Source organism: Echiichthys vipera (genome assembly GCF_963691815.1).
Source record: "Echiichthys vipera genome assembly, chromosome: 20".
In the NCBI taxonomy this organism is placed as follows: Eukaryota; Metazoa; Chordata; class Actinopteri; order Perciformes; family Trachinidae; genus Echiichthys; species Echiichthys vipera.
Genome location: NC_139845.1, coordinates 6,952,827 through 6,979,745, shown reverse-complemented (window position 1 = coordinate 6,979,745; position 26,919 = coordinate 6,952,827). Strand labels below are relative to the sequence as shown.

At 42.6% G+C, this 26,919-nt stretch overlaps 1 protein-coding gene across 12 annotated transcripts in view; it reads right to left on the bottom strand.

Annotated features, from left to right (window-relative positions):
* Nucleotides 1–26,919, bottom strand: part of magi2a (membrane associated guanylate kinase, WW and PDZ domain containing 2a) — a gene marked incomplete at its 5' end in the record, with an annotated part of 231,811 nt that overhangs the window by 25,923 nt on the left and 178,969 nt on the right. For 6 of the 12 annotated variants that reach the window (XM_083935216.1, XM_083935220.1, XM_083935221.1 and 3 more), the window contains 6 exons: nucleotides 1,996–2,203; nucleotides 6,286–6,317; nucleotides 17,294–17,980; nucleotides 22,209–22,391; nucleotides 23,258–23,560; nucleotides 25,278–25,399. In XM_083935216.1, coding sequence (XP_083791342.1) covers nucleotides 1,996–2,203; nucleotides 6,286–6,317; nucleotides 17,294–17,980; nucleotides 22,209–22,391; nucleotides 23,258–23,560; nucleotides 25,278–25,399 — 1,535 coding nt within the window. The remainder of the gene's footprint in view (nucleotides 1–1,995; nucleotides 2,204–6,285; nucleotides 6,318–17,293; nucleotides 17,981–22,208; nucleotides 22,392–23,257; nucleotides 23,561–25,277; nucleotides 25,400–26,919) is intronic. The other 6 variants (XM_083935223.1, XM_083935224.1, XM_083935217.1 and 3 more) reach the window with 2 other exon arrangements.

Genomic DNA, 26,919 nt, shown 5'->3' with positions numbered 1-26,919 from the left:
AAGTCACAGTTTCTCATCTGGGCTGTGTGTATTACTCTGTGGATTGACTGTTGTTATGCTTACAGTATTTATATAGCACCTCGACCTACTTAAGAATAAAAAACTACTACTTTGTAGCTATATATAACATAGTTGTGACATCACAGCCAAACCAACATTAGCAGGCTGCGCACAGAGCTCCACCAGGAGGCCAGTAAAAGGTCGCAGCCTGCTTAATCCACCAGCGAGAGGGTCAAATGGAGCATTCCTAAAATCTGACTGGGCCTATTCCCTGCTGAGCCACATCAGACCCTCACCCTCAACCTCTGACCTTCACTGAAAGGAAGACATCAGTAAATGTTCCACTGGTCACTGTATGCATGGCTGAAGAGGAGGGAGAGGGGATGAGAGACACAGAAAGACAAAGAGGTTTGATAAGGAGATGTTCTGACAGACACATCCTCTTGAATAACAGGTGCACCGGTCCTGTGAAAACGTTTATTATTTCGTATCAGCCACGGCCGCCTCAAAGACAACAAAAGAATGTGACACCCCTGCTGACACACAATACACGCAAAACAAAACAACATCCGTATTTTAAAGTCATATTTATGGAGGCTTTTAATTATTAAATAAGAGGATTTATAAAACTGGGATTTCCTTCCATTAATTCAATAAAAGGTTACATAGAGTAGGTATAAGATAATTCCAGTAATTTTAGACTCTGATAATATAACTACATTTGGCAGGGCTGTAATTAAAATCTTCTATCCTGACGAATAAATAAATAATCTATATGAAATAACCACAATGTAATGCCTATTTTTTATATGACGGATACAAAGTACTGAGTATGTTCTTATTTCATGAAGAACTTCAGTGCAAAATGAGCATAAAGTGCAAGGATCAGAGCGTAAAACGACCACACTAAATAAATGTTTATACTGTAACACTGTCCAGCTGCTGGTTCTTCAACATGGCAATAGAAACGACATAGAAAAACATATATCATAGACATTTTTATATTGTTTTGGCGATATATATGGTCATACCACCCAACCCTAGCTGCCATTGCCATTTAGGACAGTGAGGCCGTATCCACTGGGATTTTTTTGCAACCTGTGTGGAGGTTATACTATACTAAAAAACTTACACAATGATAGTATTTGATGGCAATATTAATAGGCGTATTATATTTGAATTGGACCACTTTTAAGCCAACAGATGAAAGATTCACCAGTATTTATTCAATGTGGAGAAGGCAATGTTTTATCATTTAAATCTTCATGTTGGGAAACACAAATTAGGGACAGTTTAAGACATTAAATTAACTTAAAGATATTGGTTATTACATTGGTATAAATATGGTAAAGATGTAGAGGTATGTGTGTTGTGTGGTGACTTGGACTCATGACTCACCACAGCCCTGCGTACACACACACCCATAAAAAACCCCACATATACTAGTTTCTACTGCCAAAGTCCATCAGGACATTAGTGTCTTTACATATGATACATCCTGATATCATAACAAGACAAAATGACTTCTCCCGCAGTGTTTATTATGATGTGAGTTGGCAGGATGTCAATGTCTGGCTGTAATGATCCCCCCAGCCAGTTAAAAGACTGAGCTGATGCTAGGTTTTGTTTATGTGTGTGTGTGTGTGTGTTGGCTTGTGTGGGAAGATCAAATGAGATAATATGAGAAATTAGTCGCTGCAGATGATAATAGAGGAACGCATTTGAGATGCATCTGATGATTGTGTTCAGCTGAGGTGTTTGGGCTGAAAATTCAACAGGTGTCAGCTCATTTGAATACGCTTTTAAAGTTTTCTGTGGCGCCTCAAACGCGAACAACAACAAAGAATCTGTGACGTAATTTGTGTTTTGTGTGTTTGTTAGAGAAAAATAAATGAATCTTCACTACTCCACCTTCCAACGATGAGTCCATCTTTCAGTGCTAGACAGGAGTGTTTGCCACAATGCTACACCTGCAGTATCAACTCTGGTACTTACGCCTACTCTCATAGATAGCCCTGGACTTCTCATAAAGGTCATAGGGGTCAGGTTTAGCCAGGGCCAAGGCCTCGGAGGCTGAGTCTGGAACCGAGGCCCTGTGAAGATGGTGAGTTGGGAAGGGGGCGTTGTGGGGGAAAACAGGGGCTGACATGCTGGTCTGAGCAGGGCTGCCCTGGCCCTGCTGGGACTCCCACTGCTCCAGCACCTGTAAAGCACAGCGGCATGAGCGGTCAATATTTCACTACCACCTTTCCCACTCTTGACACTGGATTTTTAGCTCGGTAACCATGATAACAACACTAAAAACTGAATCAGAGTTTGATTTATTTACATTTGACCGTTCGCTATTCCCCACCGCTCTTGGTTACTGTTACTAATCCTGTCAAGCCTTTAGTTCTCGCACAGCACACATGCAATTAATGATGATGATAATGGTGGCAGATCACTCAAAGTTTGCATTCATTTTTCATATTGTTATTCTTTGATGACAGACAGAGGTAGACAACGCAGGCTTCTCATTTTCAGACGATGACAGCGGATTTTGTTGGCGGAAATGACGACTCTTCCTAGTTTGATTTCATTAGCTGCAGCTAAAATTGACCATCATAATAGTTTAAAAATGAAAAGTCTGTAAAAGAACCTTAGATATGCACATGAGGCTACATACAAAATAATTGAGGCTAAAGCCCCCAGGTGAAAGGTAACCATCTTCACCAGCTGATGACTGGTAAAAGATGGAGATAAAGAGGCAGCGTTTCTCTTCTATAGAGCTAGGACAAGCAACTTCGTGTATTATAGTAGATTTATGCTCAAATGTTTGTATCTTTAAAGGGAATGCTTCAATTATTTACTAGAAAGGGGGATTTGGGGATGAGTAAATGAAGGGTTTGGCAAACACGATGCTATCTAACACAAGTTTGGCTGAAGTTGCCTGAGTTTAAAATTTCCCAAACCAAATAAAGAACAGGACAGAGCTACTAACGTAACTCCACTCTCTGATTTCCTGAACAGATCATTTTTCTGGTTGATGCTAGCTTGTACACAATGAACAGCATGCTGTGCAGACATCAACACATAGGGAGTTGAACTTATAAGTTGTGATTAACGTAAGTTGTAACGATGTAACCCTAACCCCGACATTTAACCTAAATCTAACATTAACCCTTCATAGCTAACGTTAGCTAGCTGCTAACTTAAGTGTTGACGCATGTGTAGTAAGTCTATTCTAGCATCTACCATAACATGTAGCCCCACATACTGTTGGCACCGTGATACAGTTTATCGTCTTCACATCGTTTTGTTTCGGCTTGACAGGCCTGACGTTCCTAGTTACAGTTGCTAAGCTATGATTGGACTATCTCTGTTTGGGGGAGGGGTTTAGCGAACAATCAATTCATGCTAGACACAGAGGGAAGCCGGATAGTTAGTGAGTTTAGTAGTTGAAACAAGCAATTCCAGCCTCTTTTTGTCAGTGAATATATCGAGGATGTGTGTATGGAGAGGAAAACAGAAGAATGTGACAAACAGATAAATATGGCCATTGTAAATTATTTTCAATTTACACATCCAAAAACACATTTGGAAATTTGCTGACAAGTGTTTTGAGGTGACACCGGCAGTTTTGACAACACCCGTCAGTCAGAGTGTCAGCCTTGATGTGTCAGCCTTGATGTGTCAGATGAGTCAGGCCGCTTGAGTCACAGCACGACGCTAAGCAGATAGCCAAGATGACATGTTGACATGTCAGAAAAAGTGAGAGACGGATCTACAGGCAGCTTTTTGAAACTGAGACGGCGAGACCGGCTGCATATGGCATGATTTTATACGGAGCATTACAAGGCATCTGGTTCAAGATGTACCGAGAATAAATATCAGCTTCATAAAAGCATCCGAGAATGAATCAAAAGTGTTTCCACTCTTTGTGGTTTCATTCCTGCCTGCTATTGATGTGAAGCACGTCTGCACAGGGCAGGCTGCGGAGACTGAGGACCTTGTTAAGGTTGCAATTACACTACTGCATCTTGATCTTTCTTTTACGTTCTCTCTGTTTGATTATGAACGATTGAAGCAAGTGTGCTCTGGCTATAATATAGTTGGTCAGATGAATAGGGGACACTGCAGGCAGGTCTCCTTTATAATACAACATTAGTGAATAAAAACATGTGCATATGCTCCAACATTAAAGAAATCATTCTATATTTTAAAAAGGGGTTGTATGAGTTCCTTATCCATAGTCAGTGGATGAGTAACTCCTACAGTAGATGGTGGTCGTTACCTACAGTACTGCTGTGGACGGGGCACCTGCTAAACGCATTCTAGCCACTTAAAAATAATCAATATCAGTTAAAGTGTATGCTATATTTAGAATATTTTATTGCTTTCACTTGTTTAAGTGTTACATGGCACGAACTGAAGCCGTGCTCTATGCTCTCGTCACAGCCACCAAACTCCATTGACAGAAAAAGTGATTTTACCTCAAAGAACACAGGAGATGCTGGTCTATCGCTGCCTCGATTGGTCAGTTTGTTTGCGTTATTATGTGATTTCTTTGTTTGTTTTTTTAAAGAGTTAGGCACAAACAAAATTGAATGACAAACTAATCAATCGAGGTAGCAGTAGACCAGTAACTCCTGTATTCTGTGAGGTAAAAAAACTGCTTCACTTCCCCTGCAGAAACTTAAACAGGGCTGTTTCACGGCAAGGTAAAGCAGTGAAAATATTCTCAATATAAAAATAAATAAGTAAGTGGGCCTTTTTATAGATGGATAAGATACATTTAGCTGCTGTCCTCATCCATCCATCCATCTACTGCAGGTAATACACTGACTATGGACGAGTACCTCATACAACACTACCTAGCTGTTATAAACAGTATTGGCTATATTTGACAAACATCTATAAGCTCATTTGCAAACGAAACTCTCGGGAGCTGCAGGCTGAGCTCAACCATAGGTCGATATGACAATTAGACGATTTCCCTGTTTTTTTCCTTATTAGTCAAACTCTTCCATATTTCAGTCTCAACGCTGCAGAAGAATTCTTGTTCTGAAATGATACCCAATTAAACTGAGACTGAACTCTGGTGTGAGGGCTGTTCAGCAGCTGGGGGCGGGGGGGGCAGGTTGGGGTGGGGCTTCCAACAAATGAACAATGGAGGGATGCAGAGAGAGACAAGACAGAGAGAGGCCCTGCATGCCGTCTGCTTTTCTGTGACGTTCAAAGCGTTTCCCTTTGAGCTCAGAATTACAATTAGTTGGAGGGAAATGGACGAGATTGATTAAATCAAGAGGGGGCAGGAATAATGAACAATGAGGAGAATGTCAGGGGACAAGAGTCTTAAAAGCCACACAATTGAGGGTTTCTTGTGTTGTGAGTTGTGATCTGGAATGAGGACAACATGAGCTGGGGTCAGGAAATGGTCAGAGCTGCACTGGGAGGACGTCCAGCTATGAAATGGATTACACACATAGTCGCACACAAAGAGAAACAAAGAAGGATGGGAGGAACACTCGTGTGCAGGCATGCGTCTGTGACAAACACACACAAAGACAAATTGAATCTGATCTAAGAGGATGTTTGGAGGATGGAGTTTTTAGTGTGCCCAGGGACAGCAGATGATAGTAGAGCATTTATGGTGGCAGTGGCAGTGGCAGCAGAAAAAAGGCTAAAAGCGCAGAGATACCACATGAGAGCTTTTGCTTAATGTGACAAAAGGATATAAAGGCAAGGTGAAAGATAAATGGCCAGGGAGCAAGTGTAGGGTAGTATGAAAGTGCAAGAAAGCTTTTAAAAAATCTAAATGATTGTAAAAATGTTCTTAAAAAGAAAGAAGAAGATAAAAGACAGATGAATGCATCTGGGCCATGCCAAAGCAGTTAGAACACAGACTCAGCAGCACTTTAGCATAATTCAAATGCCCTGAGTGCAGATAACCCTGATGGCACTGAGTCAGGTTATGAATTAGCTCTGACTCACAGGATCAAAAGACAAGTGATGTTATGAGCAGGCCACTTGACCTTTTCTCGACTTATGACAATAAAGAAGGGCTGGATATCAAAGGTAGATGTTGTACGAGCCACGGACATAAGGTGAATCATCAGTAGGGTTAGTATGGCGATGGAGAGATTTAAAAGTCATTTCTAGGTAATACAAAATTGTAAAATAAAAAGATTAGCACATACAGTATGCACACTGCAGCCATTGGTACTAAAGTGAAAATCTACAGTACACCGATGATTAAAAAGAGAGAAGGGGACAGTCCCAGTTTTGGAGGCTGGTGCATGTTACCTGCTTAGGGGTCTTCCAGGGTGAATAGTGACCTGTAATGTCGAGAGAACAAAAAAATGTTTTAGACTGAAAAAGATGGTCGAAACACATGATGTGATGTGAGGTTTAATTTCAGCTGGGAAAGCCAATGGCAGAGGGTTTATGAGGATAATAAAATGACGTGAGGGAAAAGCATTATCAACAGAATTACAGATAAAGAAGATGAGAATGTGACATGAAAATGGTGCGAGTGGCAGAAAGGACAAAGAACAACACAATGGACTCAAACGGGATAAAAGCACAAAACAAAAGATCGCAAATAAATATCTACGAGGCACCAACTCACTGTGAAAGCAGACGGATTAAAACAGGACTGTAGACAAAGGCACAGCTCGTCTTGATGTGGAAATGATAGATATGATTAAACACGACAGTGATGAACAGGTGGCAAAAATAATATGAGCTATTAATTTCAAAGACGGTTATGAATTCATCTTTTTTGCATCTATGTTAATGCGTGTGAATTGATATTCTGTTTTGGGATGTCAGGTGATCTAACATTCCCTGCACTGAGGAAAAAAGCATGAAGGTGAATCTGATATTGAACCAGCGTTTTGGCCTCTTTGGGGTAGCAGAATTAAGCTGCAAACACTAACTGGCATATTATTGTCCCTTTAAAAGAGTACTCCATGGATTCATCAATGTACTATAACACTGTTGGATGAGTGAACTCTGGCGCCTTCATTAGGGTCGTGTATATTCATTTTAAAGTCCGCAAGGAAGTCTGGTAGATGTTCCGAAACCATGATTTCCTTCCTGATACTGACCGTATTGCATTTATGCTGATACCAAGTACCACTCTGATTCTACTGCATAAAAAAAAAAAACATATATTGTTTTATAACAGCTCTAAACTACTGACCACGTGTTTCTTTTATTATCTGGTTAGTATCCAAGTAACTGCAAAAGAACATAAATAAACAACTTTTCCGGGCTAAATTATCGGTATCAGGTCAGTGCACAAACTTACACCCTCGTGGATATGGATACAGATACCAGCATTCTAGGCAGTATCGGAGACCTTTCCTATACTGGTATAGGTATCATAACAACTGGAAAGTCTGGTTGCAGTTGCAGCTGTGCCAGTAGTACAAACACAGAAATCAAAAAAATCTGTGGGAAGTTCCACTTAAGCGTGAGGTCTTCTTTTGGTTCAATCTTGCGTTTAAGGCAAAGATCAGGTTAATAACCAACTTTTTAACCAATGAGAACTCTTATCAGGAAGACAACACTCAGGACATAAGGCACCTAGATTTGGGTGTGTTATGTTAGTTGCATCTAATCTAGCTTTGAGCTGTTGACATCAAGCAGAGATGAGGAGCTGGCTGCAGGTGTCTGGTAAGCTCACTTCTTTCTAACTCCACACCCCCAGATTTTTTACATCACCTCATATCGCTTCATACAACCTTTTTTTTAAGATATGGAGTAGTAGTAGTACTCAGAAACACCTGTAAACAGACTTTAAAATAGTTCCACAAGGTTCATCAGACACTAATAAGAGCGGTGGGACTTAACCAAAACAATAAAGATTAAAAAGAGACTGTGTGCAATCTCTTTTAGTTAAAATTTCATCCTAAATGAGCTCCAATTAAAACTGTGTTTCTGTTCTCATTGTCACTAAAAGAGACATTTGCTCACAGACCTGTCTGGGGTCTCAGCAGTGACAATGTTGGTAGGTTCAGTTCTGTACCCCACAATAAAGTGGTTTCAGTTTGTAACACAGTGTAGAGAGGAAAAGGGCACACCTTTTCTTTGACTTCCCCATCCGTCTTGCTTTGACCTTTAAAAAGGTACACCACATTTTTGCTGTTAACAACATTGTTCAAGCATAACTCCCAAAAATCTATCTTGGGTGATGAAAGAAAACAATCAGTAAACAGCACAACAGCAGCAGCTGACATCAGTGTGTGATACATGGTCTCTTGCACACACAATATTGAAACATATGCTCCTGCACTGTTTCTATAGTCAGATTCACATGCGCATGTAGGTGCACACTCTATCATCCTGATTCAATTTCTCTCCTTCCTGTCTTTCAAGTGCTGCCACGGTCTCTCCTCTGGGATGCTGCAAGCATATGCAAATAGAGGGATTGAATTACGGGGTGACCGCTCAAGTTATGCGCCAGCCTTCCCAGTGTTGGCCTGGCCCGACTCCATCACACAGTAAAAACATTTGTCTCACTGAGCGTCCAGTGGAATGGTGACAATATGGAAGTTTACGTAAAGAAATACACCCATGTTGTCCAGACTGCCAGCTTTGCTCTGTCAAAAATAAGCCCAATGTATTTATATTTGTACAACAGCTTTTTTGAAACTCAAAGAATGTTTTGGAAAGTATGATAACAGCAAGGGACAGAGATGATTTTTGCTATTCTTTCCCAAAGAAGGTCAATCAGTGAAAGGCTTTCAGTCCAGAATACCTGCATGAGAATATCTAAGTGAGTGTGAAGGAGAAAGCGAGCAAAAGAGGCAACAACAGAGCAGTTCTCAGTGTGGGTGACTTGACCTGAGCTGGACAGACAGAAAGGAGGTGCACTACCAGGCATCACTGACCGAGGTGATCCTCAGGGTAGAGTCACTGTTAAATCAGGCGTACCAGACATTTAGTTGTACATGGGCGTCAAAGTGCCCCGGGGCTAAAAGTTGAGAAGGGGCAAGAGACTGAAAGAGAGACTCAGAGGAAGAGAGAGAGAGAGAGAGAAAGAGAGAGTGAGGATAGAGAGTGAGAGAGAGGGGAGCTGTCTATGGTGCTGAAAGCCCTTAGACTGAACGCTAATCAGACTTGTCAGGTCGGCTACAGTAGTGCACTCAGCTTCTAAACTATCCGGTGTTACCTTTTCCTGTAAGTGTCACCCTTCTGTGAGGAAGGAAAAATGTTATAATTAAATCCACAGTGTGTGATTGTGCACGCTTGTGTTCCACCCCTCACTCACCTCGGCCCTGGCAGGTAATGAGGAATGGGATTGTTTGAGGTTGTGCCCCGTTTTTAATTTCTCCCCAAAACTCCAATTAAAAAGTTTTGAAGTGCGCAGAGTTCACAGAGAGTCTTTTTGCTCCAAGGGTGCAGGAAAAACTAAATTGCCACAGGTGCACACTCACACACATCCAACTAGGCTGTGAGAAAATATCAATGAACTTGAGTAGTGCGATATTGGGATTTATGATACCGTATCACACTCAAAAACAAATCATCGATTATTAATGAATAGTTTACATGCAAAGATTCTTCACATACATGGATTTGTGTGTTGTTGAAACCCTCAACAGCAAGATAGTGGTTTTATAATTCATATTCAGCTACAACATATGCATATTGCGGTGTGTTATTTATACTATGACAGTTTCCCTTAAATTAGATACATACAGTAGCAATACATCGCTTGCTTACAGTATCGCAGGATATTGTAAAATGCTGAATCGTAATCGCTGTATCATTATACACATCATGCCGCCAGAGTCTTATCAATACACAGCTCGACATCCAACCATTTCACACACGCGAGGCTACACAGAAAAACCCAATCTCCTTAATTTCAATGAGAGGCTAATACTGGCCCTTCAATTATTCAAATGAGACTATGATAACACTAGAACTGATGGCAGTGTGTGTGTGAATCTTTTTTAGCCCTTTATGAATATGTATTTCCATTTCACGACGGAGGCTGGCAGCTTCACTTAACATCCACAGCAGAAAACCGATTCTATCCACTTCTATTCAAAAGCCCCGTTCCATGTTCGCCTGTTCTCCAAAAAAACAGCCTCATTGTAGCTGTGTGGAAAACAAATGATTTGCAAAGAGAGCCGTTGAATATGTATTACATTAAAGCTCAATCAAGCCCGAGCAATCACTGGGAAACTCCGACCCATTAAAACTCAACTAGGAGAAATAGATTTGTTTAACAAAGGGAAGTGAATCTACTCCTCCCTCACACAGGTAGGAGTTGCAGAGTTGCTTCTCTGACATACTTTTGATAGCAATAAGGCAAAATACCATAAGCTTTGTTTAACCCTTTAAAGTTCTGCTATGATCTAATCTCATCTCTTCCAGAACATTGGCTGCCTCCCCAGTGCAGACTGGACGGGATATCGACCCCTGGCGGGCAGCCCCTCTGGGTTTCGGTGGGGACAGAGCTGTAAGTGTGAACATGGCCGACTGTCTTTGGTCTACTGGCAAAGAGCCAAACTCATCACTCTCCTGCTATCTCCTCTCTTTCTCTCTTCTCTTTTTTGTTTCCAACTATTCCATCTTGCACACACACATCCAATGAATCACTGTCTAGTTACACACCGATTCCCTGGGAGGCTGGAGGAGGCTCAGTGAATCAAACCCTCCTTCTTCTTGTCTTTCTCTACAAAACAGCCCTTCACCTGAGGTCTGCATGGTTCTTAGAGTGGCCCCATGTCATCATGTGTGCACACCACGGATCTCAGGTGAAAGGTCGACCGAGGTAGCTGATTCATAATGTACAATTTACCCATGATAGTACTAGAAAGGGGAGTTTATGTAAGCGTGCGGGGGCTTGTGTGCAGAAGGCTGCCTTGGGATGTGTGTGAATAAGACGAGGAAAGTGTGCGTCTGGCTTTCGTGTAGGTGTGCGTACAACCTATGTGAATCAAACCATGTGGCTCAGCGTTTGTTTGAGTGTGTGGGTGGGCTAGGGTGAGGGAGAATGCGGCATGTTAGAGGTAAGCTAAATGGGTGAGCGTGCATGTGAACGAGCAGAAAGTCTCGGCAGCTAATTACAGCCCTGTGTCTCTGCTGGTGTGGCAACAAGGACACAGCCTGTTAATGGTCCAGATAGCCACTAATGAGGTTGTCTGCCATGCACTCACACACGAATGCAGACATGCACATATGGTGGCACACACACACAGGCACAATAATTGCTGGTGCTGAGTGCCCATTTGTCGGGCAAAAACGGCTCAGGAGTCAAACTCAAATTTAAGGGATGGCTAAATATCACAACTATATTACGAGTGGGGGGTTTCTAGGTGATGGGACTTAATTGGCCTAATGGTTTGATCATAAATGGCTCAGTGTGAATTTACGGTGGATTGGCAGATTGGCACTAATGCCTCGCTTTTGATGGCAAGTTCTTTGGGAATCTTGACACAAGCAACATAAAAAACAAAAGGTCCACCTGTTTAGGATTACTTCCAAAACAGTATCATGTTTAGAGCAGTAATGCCATCTGACCACAGCTTTTGGATTTAACTCCAAGTGAAATGCTGCACCTCGGAATAGTTGGACATTTTGGGAAATATCTGCTTTCTTGCCGTGAGTTAGATGAGAAGCTTGATACCACTCTCAGGTCTGTATGGGATTACAGCCAGCTAGCTCAGCTTAGCATAATGACTGGAAGCAGCTACCCTGGCTAAGTGTAAAGGTTACAAAATGTTTCTACAAGCACCTCTAAAGCTCGACTCAATAGACTCAATAGAGCACTAACGAAGACGAAACCAACTTCCCACCAACGACGGTCGTTGGCACTTGGAGCACAAAGGGTCTCAGTGACATCACCAGCCTGTTGCGAGGTTAAGTACCTGGATCTCACACCAGTTAGTTGGTCCAGTCCCAGCCTGGTCAGATGCGAACATGAACTGATGAAGCCTCTTGGATGAGAGGTGAAACGTCTTCCTAGACAAAGTCCAGTTGCTTTTGATTGAAATTGCTTTGAGGATAACGACGACCTGGACGAATGAGAATATTCACAGGCTCTAAGGCTCACTAATCAAAGGGACTTTTCCGATTTTAAACCAGCTCTGTATCATGGCTTTGTGTGCAGAAGGGTAAATCCCCGCAGAGTGTAGCACGGATATCTGCAGGACGACATGGCAGACCATCAACAGACCTCTGACGCTCCATGCTCTGTGCGCTGCAGCCAGAAGAGGGATGCCAAACAACGTTCATCTGCACACACTACCCAAATTGCAAACGTGCTGGACTACTTCTGGGCTGGACTTTATTTTTTTCCAAAGGCTCCGCTGGTAATTTAGTACATTGTAAAAACTATACTGGCACTTGCTGTAATTTAGCCGGGACCACTGCCCATAGTTTTGATTTGTTCAGAGATTAAAATAGGTCTTGTGTTGTCCCAACTGACAGATGTTTCTGCTGACAGACAGCTGGATGTTAGAAGCCTCATAGGTAGGATTGGACATGGCTCTGTCACCTTCATACATAACTAGTAAGCTACATAGCTTCATTCAAAGAAAAAACAAGTTGATAAGTGTGGATTAGACTGACGCGGCTGTACAAGATTGACAGAAATAACTGCTGACAACCTCCAGGGCTGAAAAATAAATAGAAATAAATGTTTATAGCCTGGTTATAAAAAAAAAAAAATTCCCTCGTTCATATCAACTGTTGACATTTTGTGACTCTTTTAACTTTTCAGTTTAAATTGTATTAAGGCTTAAAGTTAAGTATAATTAAGTCATGTTTATAGTGGCAGGTGGCTAGCAAAGGCACTGCCAACTTGGAGACCGACAGAGCCGACCCCTGTGAGCTTCCTTGTGGATCTTCAGAAACCTATGGGTCACGTCCCGGACACTACGTCTATATTTCATACAGTCTTTGGTTTCTAGTTTCAATTAATTGCTCACACCTGGACCTTCTCCGTTGACAGAAAATGCCATTAGCGCCCTGAAATAATTAGTTTACTAATCCCCAAGAAAGTTTGACATAAATGTGCATGGGGCCTGTAGATGACTGCTCAAATATTCTTTTTTTTTTCTACAAAAAGATGTTGAACACTGCCTCAGCTCTCCACTTAGCCCACAATCTCCCCTAACAACTGCATAAACCGTGAAGCCTCTGCTCTGTTTGCAGTGAATCTGCTTATGTGATGATGGTGATAAAGAATGTAAACATGGTTGTCAGAAGCTGCTATTTTTCTTTATGATTGTCTCTTTTGTTGATGATGATTGTACTTATGTCTCATGTGTCAATGATTTGTTGATGCTTAAGAGACTAACTTTTGCAACTACTGCATTACAAGACTAACTTTCTGCTGCTCTCTTTGGCTCTGTGCTGTGTCCATGACAACAAGCAGGTAAGTAAGAAGATCACACTGACACTGTGGGTTTAATTTTCCCTCTGTAGTGGTACTAGCTTTACATTATGTCTTTGCTCCTTTCTGTTCTTACATGAGTTCTGAATCCCTTTTTCAAAATATCCCTATTTTCTGTGTTTACTGTACAGATAAAGAGCTGAAACAACGACAGGAGGTGTGTGTGTGTGTGTGTGTGTGTGTGTGTGTGTGTGTGTGTTTGTGTGTGTGTTTGTGAGAGAGAGAGAGAGAGAGAGAGAGAGAGAGAGAGAGAGAGAGAGAGAGAGAGAGAGAGAGAGAGAGAGAGAGAGAGAGAGAGAGAGAGAGAGAAAGAGAGAGAGAAAGAGACCTGTAATTATTGATGAAGCTCAATCTGTGAACCTTCCTCGCCTCACCGGTAATTTGTAATCTCTGTTGCTGGACATTAGGAGTGTGTCGTCATAGCAACGGCACCATAAAATAGACATATCAGTGTTGTTGGACTGTGGTCATGGGAGTGATGAGGGCACAAATGCTGTCAATCCCCCCCTTCTTGACTGTGTGTGTGTTCTCGCTGAGGTCTGCAGCATAAAGATGCAGTCATCCGAAAAGAAAAAAAATCCTGTCATGCAGACTCACACGCTTTTAAACTTAGCCAGCTCCTGGTCCTAGTTCAATCCACGGCTTCAGATTGTGTTTTCCAGTGAAAGTGATGAGCCGTGTGCTTGCTCCTGAACTGGCAAGTCTTTGGAGAGTGTAGCAGAGACAGGACAGGAGTGTGACAGTTGTTGGTGACGGATATCAGTCGGTTTCCTCTCACTGGCTAGTGTGCACAACCACTTAACAGTCAGTTGAATAAGGCTGTGTGGCCAGTGTCCAGTGGTCTAAAGGAGCGGGCCAAATCGCGCAGTAACAACTGGAGCATCATTCCAGCAGCATGTTGACAGTTTTATTACGATGGGAAATAGCCTGGCTAAACGTTTGGACCTTTCTGAGGAAGTTGGGGGAGAAAAAGAAATCTGCTGCGACTCAAACTCAGGGATTACTTGGAGTGTGACACAGTTTGCACTTGAATTTGCAGTATTTACATTGCTGAAAATAGTCGTATATGGGCATAATCACTGCATGACTAAGAACAAAAATGACAACATATCCGAATTCTAGTGAAGTGAATGGACCACAAAGATCAACTTCAAAACAACTGCAGAGAAAGCCAATCATCGACTTAAATAAAAGGACTCTCACTGAAACAATAACACATTCAAGACTTTAAGCTTGATCACCGTGCATTGGAGCTAGATACACTGAAGCCACTCAGGCACTTGAAAGGTATATGGCTTAAACTAACGATGATCATTATCAATTATTCAGTCGATTATCTTCCAAATGAATAGATTGTTTAATCTATAAAATGTTGGGAAGTAGGGAAAATGTCCAAGCTCTCAGACTCACTACTGACGCTATAGTAGTACCATTCTCTAATTCAGCCACTTAAACCGATCAATATCTCCTTATTGGTGCCTGCAATTGGTCCAACTGCTCATCATTTTTAGCTCCATTAATCAGAAATATGTTCCATTGGATAGAAAGACCATTTTCCAACAGCCCGTAGCCGCAAAATGAATGTGCATTGCTCTAAAGGGCTGTTCCTCCGATGGCACTCTCCCAAATATGAACACGTGGCTAAATATTATACAGAATGACATCGTCGGATCTTCGTACTAAAGCGAAAGCATGACCTGTCCAATCTTTCCCTCTCATTGGCTTACCTTGATATTCTTTCTGTAACCACAATCAATCTCCTCATGCGTACACCTAACAAACCTGACCAACAAAAATGCATCATAATTATCCATGTACTTCTGTTCTGAGGACATCATATTTTGGGAGAAAATTACAATGCACGTTTTTTTCCCCGGACAAGTCCGTCTGCAAGCTTCAGTGTTTTTCAGACTATTGTGCGTTCAGAACTATGAGCCGTTGGAACAATGGGCAGTGTTGTATCGAATAACCCACTGGATTCCTCTTTGACGCCTGTGGAGGTCCAGAACCCAGCATTTCTGTGCCCCAACCCTTTAATGTATCACCATTTTAGAGTGTGGGAAGGAAAGTCAACAAAGCTATCATAAGACTTTAATAAAAATAAGAGATCATTAGCTTTGCCACATGAAAACAAATCTAGATCTGTGGTTTCCTCTTAAGTCGCAGTGTTATTGTTTAGCTCCGTCATAAAGAAAATAGTTTTCAGACAAAACATACAAAGACTTTATTCTGACCATTTCCCCCCCAGAAGAGTCTGAAGTCTCTGATCTTAATGAGCTTAAAGTCTGACAGTGTTTTCCTTCTTAAATCCCCCCAATTCTCTCACAACATCTCCAATGTCTAAAAAGCCCACCCAGCTGGGATATCTGTCACCTTCTCTTAGCCTTAGTCATTTCAACACATACAGTATGTGTGCCGTATGCATTCATGCTACCCTAAAAGCAGACTGGGTGACTTTTTTCTCCACCTCGAGCACCCACAGCTTGTCAAGTCACAGGGAATCAACATAAACAGATGTGACACTGCACCTTGGCGTATTGTTGTGTAGTGGAGCTAAGCCATATCCAGATTTGGAATAATGAGATGAAATATAGCATGTAAATAAGGTTGCCAGTGTTTTCCACGGGCCAACAGGCTGCTTTCTAGATGGGAGCGCTCATTTCGACCTTCTAAAGCTCTGCCGCGAGTGAAGCGCCCGGACAGATGGCAGGGGAGCTCCACCGTTAGCTTCCTGCACACATAGGAGACTGGGAATTTATGTGTGTGTGTGGGGAGTGTGTTGACGGATGGAGATCTTTCAGATGGTGGCAGGAAATTTGGACCTCTCACCTGTATGTATGTATGTTTATGTGTTGGCAGATGATATTTCAGAGATACTGGCTTCAATATATGTATCATTTCTCCCTTTTTTAGATTAGAAAATGCCCTCATCACTGCTACTCTGTTTCCCCCCCTGCTGTTTGTTGGCTCTCAGCCACTGACAAAGCCACGGCGTAATCAAGAAATAAATGGCAATAAATCTATTCAGAGGGCACTGTTGACCTTTGTGGGTGTCTGTGGCACCAGGCAGTTGGCATTGTGATTGGTATGTGACATTACACAACACAAACATGCAAAATACAGCATTGTTTTCCAAAGCCAGTTGTCTTGGCTTCCAGCTCACACTACGAATGACTGCATGTGCTTAAGCTCATATGACATCACTAAGAGGATGCCAAACTAAATCAAGGACAGGTAAACTCATAGAATCATTTAACAACGAGGTTTCAGAGACAGATCCTATCTGCTTGGTTGATGAAGAGCCGCCGTTGCCTTTTCTAGATTTAATTAAAATCTAGTGTTTTAATCTTCGACGTCGGAGCTTTGGCTGAGTCACTGCTGGCAGATGCACTCTCCACAATTCAATAAGAAGGCAAGCTCCGTTTGCAGGCAGATCACAGCTTACACACAACTCATGCTCTGTCATTTGAGCCGTTTACACATTAAGGGAAGACATGACATTGAATCTTTCTCCTTTTTTCTTTCAATGTCAAACATCGCCATTAGAAGTAAGCTTTTTTCAGCCTTTCTGAGGAATCTACACAGATCGTTCTACACATGCAACATATCTTGCACACTCACACAGCAGAAAACAGTCAGCTACCTGTTGATTCTGCAAATTACAACCCTCTGTGTGACTCTGACAACAAAGTGCAGTGCATAATAATGATTGTCTGAGGGCCACACATTCTGAAAAATATAGGGTAGAGAGCACTTCAGAGGCATTTGTGGTTTACCAGTATTTTGTTGAAAACCACTTCATGCAGCTAGAAACGCAAAGAAGTGGAGAGATTCAAGTGCTCGTGTTGAGCCGGTTATCTTCCCAGCATCCCTACCTCCAGCCATTGATCTTACCAGTTCCACCTCTCTGAACCACCAGGCTTGTCTCAGCTCCCACGGCACACTCCTTTAGAAGCTCCACCACCTGGGTGTGTGCGAATCCTTGCACGTGTTGTTTGTTAATCTCCACGATCAGGTCACCCTCGCACAGGCCCGGGCAGCCCTGAGGCTCCAGCACTTGTTTGACTCGCTGGCCTGTGGCGCTGTCCGCTATAGTGAAGCCAAAACCTTCCACGCCCTTCACCATGGTCAGGGTCAGTAGTTCTCCCTGGGTCGCCCCTGACGACGCCATGGAGATGCTATCAGGAGGTGTGGTGCCGGTGGTGGGAGGAAGCGAGCCATCTAAGTGGGTGTCGCCCGGGTGAGGGGTTAGCAGCTGCTGCTGGGTGTTGACCTGGTCCTGACTCGGGTCAGTGACGAAGCGCGCCGTGCGGGAGAGATAGTCCAGGTAGTTGTCGTAGCCCGTCCTGCCGTTCACCATGATGGGCCGCTGCTCCATGATGCCCAGGGGGGAGATGATGGTGGTGGTGGTGGTGTTGTTGTTGCTGTTGGCAGCTTCCTCCGGGTCGTAGGGCAAAGGGTAGCCACGACACAAGACGAGGGTGACGCTTTGGCCGATCGGCACCGACTGGAAAAGTTTGACCACGTCGGCGTGGGTGGTGCCCAGGACGCACACATCGTTGATGTAGACAATGACATCACCTGCAGACAAAAGGATAGAAAGATAGAAGCTTAATGAACACAGGAATGAATATTGCAGTAGATACAGAGTCAGAGTGAACCTTCCAGTGAATGTTTGATAAGCAGGAACATAACACTATGTTGCGTGACTCATTCCATTTGTCTGGACAGTAGAGACAGACTGGATACAAGGGAGAGAGGTGAAGGATAAGGGAAACTGTCCCTGTCCATAATCAAAGCACGGACATTGCACTAGGTAAATCATCCCACACAGTCAGTGCCCCTGCTCTGTAGCCACCCGGGCTTGTGCTGCTGTTGCTACGGTTATCCTAAAAATCATGGCAACCTCTCAACATACCCTCTTCTCTAAATATGAACTTATCTGTTCATGTTTATTTGGTTTTGATTAGTGAAACATGTCTAAATTAGGAAAGGAAATGGTATCATGTTTCAAACCGCAGCTTAGAAGTTGCACATTTAGTGAAAGTGACCTCGGATGCCAAATAAGGTAGACAGGAAGTGCAGAGCCGACAGTGTTGTAGGATATCAGCTATAAACAATTTCTACAGGCAAACATTACCAGGGATACTATCTTTTCTGCCTTTCATGTGTAAAATAGTGCTGATGATAAGTGGCTAAAATGTTTGCCTTTTATGGGCCAAGTGCTTTTATTTGCTCAGTGAAATATACTGCACTGTAGATAAAACCTAGCTGACAATTAAATCTTCCCACACAAATGCGCTCTACATTCACGCTTATCTTTGTCTCAACCAGATTGCTAAATATAGTGTTTTGTGCTCCGCTGTGCAGGCAGCATGCAGATATTTTTAAAAGACTGGGCAAATGGGAACACAAGATTTGAAGTCTGACAAACAGCGTGACCCGGGGTGATAATGAAAACAATTATTTGGTAATTGCAGGTATAATTGTCATGCTCTTTGGAGAAAGGGCAGGGTGGCAGTATGAGTGTGTGTTGCAGAGAGAGAAAGTTAAAAAAACAAAGATCCTTCATGATTAATAGGCAAAGCGTGTGCTTTAGCGATCGGCCCTCACCTTGCTAACCGCACGCATCACGCTGTCCAATTCTCTGAAAACGTGAGCAGGAGACTATAACGGCAATAACAGCTGGGACAATCACTCTTTTTCTTAAACAACAAGGCGATTCATATTGATTTCCTGGATTCAAGTGGAGCCGCTCGGCTGACCCCTCTGAGTGCGACAGCCGATGTATATGGAAGTTTAAGATACCACAGAAATGTCCTCTTGTTGTAAACTCTGATTGCAGACGAACGCTTTCCAAGTTCAAACGCTCCGCTGGTATTGACAAAGCAAGCTCACACCTTGAGGCAACGTGACATGAGAGACTTTTTAATTAATCCGGGTAAACGTGGATGACATTTGCCTTGAGCACCAGTGTCAGAATCGATAGTTGAGCACACTGGTAGAAAACAAATGATGGTTACGTGACCTTGAAGCGCCCTCTCTGTGCCCGTAGATCTCATTCTTTATGGGGAGGGAGATGTATAGACGTATCTTCTTCTACTATGCATGCTTACTGTCGACCTACAGGGTCAAATCTATTTCTTACAATACTTCTCCATGCAGACAGGTTTGGTTTTACGTGCTACCACCCCAGTAAACTTGAGGTCAATTGAATTTTCTTTCTTACTCTAAGGTTTTGTGGATTATCCACGCTAACCGGGTCACTGTGTGTTCAAAAGACACGTTTAGTTTTGGAAGTGCACCTTTTCAGTTTGGTTTGCACAAGATTAAATCGATCTCAATCTATATCTAAAAGAAGAACTCTCTGAACCGATAGATGCCACTAGGTCTCAGGGGAAAAATATTTATTTTTGTTATTTTTGTGAAATGCCCCTTATGCCCCTGTCGTCTAGTCCGCAAAGCGTGTCAGACACACTTTTTACCGGCACATCTCCTGCAACAGATAGACTCTCAGTTAAATCTGCACGCTCGCATCTCAGCTGCGTCTGAAGGGTGTAACCATGACATGAAACTTTTATTTGCTTCAAGTCTATTTTTCAAACAAGTTCAGCTCTGTAGAGCGTACGAGTGGTTTATTTTGAAGTATTGAATGTGAAATATCAGAAATGATGTAGTACAATATTTCCGGACGATTGGCCCAACTGTTTCAGACAAGATGACCAAAATAGGATTTTGAGAAAATAGGGGGAAAAGTCACAATGAGCTGCTGATTATGACACTGAATGAGTTAAATGCCTCATTGTTTCATCCTAACATACAGTGTACTATATGGTTCAGTGGGATAACCCTCTGTTGCTTAATGAGTGTTACAGCAGTTTGAAACATATTGTACCAACAAATCCTGCCTCTGGCATCCAAACTCCACTATAAGCTCACTCAATTTATACTGTGTATTTGACAAAAACTCAGAAATATCACAGGGAACAAAATGCACATTTCCTCTATGGACAAGAAGAAATTCTACAAAAAACACAAGATATCTTGCTTGGGTGTGGTCTCCCAGCAATAAATTAGATAGTCTACTTTTACGAAAGTGCTTGCTTCAACATGTTTTCCCTGCTTTGTGTGATCCCTTTGTGGAAACAGACAGGAGGGGTGATGAGGAGAAAGCGACACAAATGATCTATCTGGTATTGGGAATTTCCTGCGTTCTGTGTTTTGTCCGTGTGAGCTCTGAGTCACTGTGATCGAGCTAACTCTGTCACTGCAGAAGTAGGACACCAAGTCTAGGGAGGCAAAGCGGGGGGATGGAGGCTGGATGGTGAGATAGAGATGGAGATCGGCTGAGGGGAGGAAGTGGCGAAGAGGGGAGGAGGCTGGGAGTTGGGTAGTAGAGATGCGAGAGGGATTTGTTAGTTATTTTCGGGGGAAAGAATACATGAAAAGAAGAGAGGGGGATTTTTAAAAAAGAGAGAGGATGGGGACGGGTAGACAGGCACACAAAATGTTTTATATGCAGTACTGTCAGGACAAGCTTTATTAGTCATCAGGGGATCTATTTTGGAGTGCTGCACTGTCACATTTATGAAGAAACAGACTTTAATGACCCAATGTTCTGCAAGAAGTCCCTACTACAATGTAATGGGCCAATTCAAAAGTGTTTTGGAGAGCTTTACCACAGAGCAAAGTCCCTGGCTAGCTTACTTAAGGTATGATAAATGACCACTATAAGCTCCATATGTGCTCCAGTGTATACAGACAGAAACATGATTGCATGCTGAGAGCACTGTCAAACCTGTTAGTTCTATTCCCTTGACCTTTAGCACAGCAGGTGTGTCTGTACTGCGTGTGCATATGGGCTTCATTTTCACCCCCCATGTGGCCACAGCCAGGAATTATGGTGCTCATAAAGTCCCTTATATGATTTATGTTAGAACAAAACTCTGCACATGCACACACATACAACCACATACAGACTGCTATCTTGCATATGCACTAGAAAGGAAGATACATACATCACTGTGTGTACTGCATATTGTGTTCACATTTGGGTTTGAATTGGACTGTGTAGGCTGCGGCGCATTAAAGCAGACATATTTGTATTTATGGTTTCTACTGCTACATGTTTTGATGCTTTAATGTTAAAAAAAACATTATTATTATTATCATGAACAATCACCAATAAAGGCTTCTGAACCAAGATTACAGCTTTCCCTAGTGCTAGCATGTAGCTTTGTGTAGCTGTGTAAAGTACAAGATAGAAAAGAAATCAGGCCCAGATTGATATTGGTAATGTTCTGAACAGTCTGAAATCTGAGGTTTTTGCTCACAGGGATTACTTTTACACATTGTTACCTTGTTATTTGAAGCTTTGACCACGTTTAATATGAAAATCCGATATTGTAACATAATATATGGCAGAAAATAAGGATAATAGGTCACCTTTAAAAAAGGTGAACGTGTGAAAATGTGGATCTGGTTTCTCTTGATGTATGCTGATAAATGGAAAAGATGCTGCAAAACATACAAGGATTTCTGCATTTCTCTGGAAATTTTGTGTTTGTTATGCTTCTTCTCTTTATTGACTTTGAATTTATTAGCGTTCATGTTCAGAATGAATAACTAAATGGATGTTTACATGATTAAAAATAGAAATTGTATATATGTAGGATCCTGTACAAATACACACTTTCCATGCGTTTACTATTTTATACTAGTTTACTGCCTAGGTATCTGGAAAGAGTTCATAGTTAATTACAGGTGAATAACTGTTTTGTGCGTGTTTTCTGCCATGCCTGAAGCTTACCTGTGGCCATCTTTCCATCAGCTGCGGCGGGCCCATCGGGGATAACGCTCTTGACCTGGAGGAACTCATCAGGCTCATCGCCTCCGATAATAGTGAAGCCGAAGCCCATGTTACTCTTTTGGAGTGATGTGGACAAAAAACTGCCTTTGAGCTGAGTGGGGTCCCGCGTGAACAGCGGCTTCTCTACAAAGGAACAAAAACAGACAAATTAACCCAATAACAGTAGTACTGTGAATGCTTTATAGCACAGATTGAAAGGACCTTAAAGCTGGTGCAGGGCAGTGCTCAGAGGGTGGGGGCATGGGTAAAGCTTATCCACTAAGATATGGGTGTAGCCACAGGAAAACTGCCAGGGTATGGTCTAAAGCGAACTTGGACAGAGGTGGGACTGTGGTGCGGAAAGATGCAGGTGTGGCTGACCGTGCAAGGTACGAATGCGACAACCCTCCCGGTACACCTAAACATACTAAACTTTTATCTCTTCCTCTCCTCCCATGCTGGGATACGGTGGGCAAAAAGGGTGCAGAGAGCATCAGAGTGGTGCAGGTCTTCAGTCCCATCCCAAAAGACTACCAAATAAGCAGCAAAATTCGGCCAATGACATGCTGTCAATCAGGGATCAGTTCTTAGAGAAGATGGTTGAGAGGGTTAGGGAAGAACTGGAAGATTTCTGAAGGAGGGAGAGTTGGGAGATTTCTGGAGGAGGGGCGCCTTGTGTAGGAATGAGCGGCTCTCAGCCAACAAGCTTAGTCACACTTAACCAAGTGTCCCATCTTTTCACCTCAGAGGGAGACGTGGCTAGTGTGCTAGTTTACATCCTTTGTTGGCTGTCACTGGTCCAGACACAAACGGGAGTGATTACACTCTCTGCCTGCTTATACCAGGCGATCAGACACGTCATGGTAAACGCTCGTCACACAAATCCTTAAACTGCCTCAAGCGAAAAAAGCCTGCTTGTGAGCTAGCATGCTTACAGTAAGTCAAACGAGCTCGGGCAGCCATAAGGGCGGCAGGCAGCCTCTTTTGCTTCTCTCGCTTGGCCTACTTACTGACAAAGTGCCACAGGGAGAAGGGGCTACAGACAGGCTGCTCTAGCACCACAGTGCAGGCGGGGGTGTGAAGTGGCTGCCGCTGTTGTTGCTGCTGGTGGTTTGGACACGTATTCATCCGCCGAGTCAGGACGCGCCGGAGCGGGGAGACGTCGGCGGAGGAGGATGTAGCGTACGCAGCGGACCTGCGAGCTAGAGTTGGCGAGCGGGAGAGGTCGCCAAGGCTGTGGCAGCGCTCGGGCACCGGGCCAACCTGAACGAGGGGGGGTCTGTGAAGGGTGGCACAGGGGCTGGCATCCTCCACTGGCATCAAAAGTTTGGGAGGAGAAGGGAGAGGAGGGAGGAGAGAGAGCCTCACTGGAATGTACACAAAGTGTAACCACGGAGACAGGCTCTCGACTCAGAACGGCGGACTACTACGTTACTATGGAAACAAACCTCCACTTCACCAGTCCAGACAGTTTTTTTCTCGTACATCCTACTGCTAAGGCTGATGGAGAATGAGCACTGGAATTAGGTAGCAACAAACCAGTCATTAAACAGAATGCTTCACATTGAAACCCACATGTTCATTATTTACATGAAGTATTATTATCAGTCCCACCTAAATGTTGCTCCGACTGAAGAGTGAACTGATTGTTGCAGTTTGCTGTCACTCGACATAGAGATAGTCCCGTTCCTAATTAGCAAAATGCACTTAGTTGTAACCACTCTTTGCATGTTGCTATGGTGATCCATCAACTTTCTCCTGAACTAGAGGAAGTTCATTTGGGAGAAAGTGAGTCCCATTTTGTTTTATATTGTGCATTGCTATAATGATGAAGAGGGTACAGATTTATATGTTTAAGTTTGCTATACGCTGTCTCAGCTGTCTTAGCCCTTAGTTTTAATTCTCAAGTATTGTACATTGCATGTTTTGTCATGGTTTTCTGAATTATGTTGTAAACATGATTATAAACTTTATTTACAAAGCACCTTTTGTAACACAAGATGCAACTTAAAGTGCTTTACAAAAACAAACAAAAACAAACCAGTAACAAAGGTATGTAAGTATAAGTATTAAAGACAAAAAGCTAAAAACAATACAATAATAAAATCCTCAAGAGATAAAAATAGGAAGAGACTAGTAGCAAAATCCAATTAAATGTTTATGATACAAAATAGTCCTACAAATTAGTATGAGCAATAATAAATTAATATCAAATAACAATGATGTTAAACGGTGTAATTAATATCAAGTAACACAAGTAATATCATTAAAAAGCTCATATGCAAAACACAATAATAAAAACTGAACGCATATATTATTATATATAATATAATTCACTATAATTAATATAATCAATGCTTCTGTCATGACACTGAAGGGCCCTGTTACACCTCTGTGAAGTCAGAGAGGTTAGGGATAGTTCGACTTGAGTAAAAGTAATTTGGTCTCTGTGTTGTTGTTTGATAATCCCTATAAGTAAAGGCACAACGTGATTGGTTGATGCCTTTCTTGGCGGTGCAAAAGCTCAGAAAAATTGACCTTGTTCCAACAGCAATTACACTGCTTTGTTGCCATGTAATGTTTGTTTTCTGTGTGAAAGTACTCATGACGATAACAGACGTTCAAATATCCTGACGTGTGAATTGATTGCACAGAAAAACTCCCTGGTGTGTAAAGACCTTAATAGAAATGTTGTAGCTGGATGTTTTCAAAGCGAACCTTAACATGACTGTAATTCACAAATCGTTTTTCTTCATTTTCAAAAAGACCTGGTACAGAAAATATGCAGCACATCAATATTTAAAGCTCATGAAAGACTCTCTGGGGCCGCACAAACACTGAAACTGAAAAGGTTGAAGCTAATCGCTACATTTACTTTGATATTTTCCCTGTATACAGACAGATAATGAGTATGACTTTATTCCCTAATAATAATAATAGATACATTTTATATAGCGCTTTTCTAAGTACTCAAAGAAGCTTAATAATGGGATATGAATGGCTTTCATCCTAAAAGTGCGGTGGTCTTACCTCTGTAGATGGTGGGAAGGGGCAGTGAGGACAGACCCTGGCTTTGCATCTGCTGCTGCTGCTGGAGTCTCCTTTTAGCCTCCAGGACTGGGTTCTCAAACTGGGTCCTTCTATTTATATGGCTTCGAAGATAAAAAGAGAAAAACAGGAGAGATTTCAGATTTCACACTATCCTGCTGCACTTAACTGAGCCCCCCTCTCGGCAAAGATCATATCTAAAAAATCCTGGCACAGCAGCTATTGCTGTGATGATTAATTAAATGGCCGGTCCCCCAGATTATGTAACAGAGCCGCAGAATGGCTTTTTCTGAGTAAAGAAGAACAAACGACGGATTCTGGGCTTTTCCTCCTGACATTCAGTCCGTCTTACGAGCAGAACTATGTGAATCTGTGACTGGGAGGAATCCTACACATGAAACAGTGATTTCCTTTAACGTCCCACGTCGCTCTTAATTTAGCTTGCAAGGGGGAAGATAGTCAACGACTACAAATACTGTAATTTGCCACTGTGAAATAATTAGTCATCATTAGATACTTCCCTCACTCTTTGAGGCTGCATTGCTCGCACGCACGCACGCACGCACGCACGCACGCACGCACGCACGCACGCACGCACGCACGCACGCACGCACGCACGCACGCACGCACGCACGCACGCACGCACGCACGCACACACACACACACACACACACACACACACACACACACACACACACACACACACACACACACACACACACACACACACACACACACACACACACACACACACACACACACACACACACACACACACACACACACACACACACACACACACACACACACACACACACACACACACACACACACACACACACACACACACACACACACACACACACACACACACACACACACTCTTCCTCTCCTCTCCTTATCTTTTAATGAACACCCCAGTATCACGGTGCTAATTACAAAACAGCTTGACTGTATTTTTACACAGTTACATAATTTCAAGGTCTGCCGACTTCTTTCACGATGTTTACAGGACAACAAAGTGAGACAATAAGGGGATCTCGAGAGTGGAGAGCAGCGTAGATGACAAAGAGTGGTCATCCTGGAGGTTTTCTAAAGCAAAGACGAGCCAAATGACTCCCCCGCCTGTCTAAAAATAGAGCCCCGTCCCTACGCCCCGGAGAAGAGAGAATCCAGCCAAAGACATGACACCTCTGAACAGTGAGGGGAGACACGCAGATCAAAAGAGAGGACATGCTACTGCAGCGGTGACACTCACACGTGGATATGGATGAACAGAGGCGCTGTTTCAGGTGAAGCGGTATCAGGGCTCCCACTCTTTTATACAGATCATTTTCCAGGACATTTTTAGTGATGATCCGGCTCACTTATTTAAAGGAAATGATGCATACTGCTCAGTGGGGGTGTGAGTTGTTGCCTAACATGTTATATCAGGTATGGGTAAGTACGCAAGTCTATAACACAATTTACCTTTTCCCAAAAATACTGCATATTTTTTTATTTTTATATATTCTTATATAATCATTTTAAGATTATGTTTATGGCTCTTTGCCTTTATTATAGTACAATTGAAGATTGACAGGAAATGGGGAGAGAGAGGGGAGGACATGTAGCAAAGGGACAG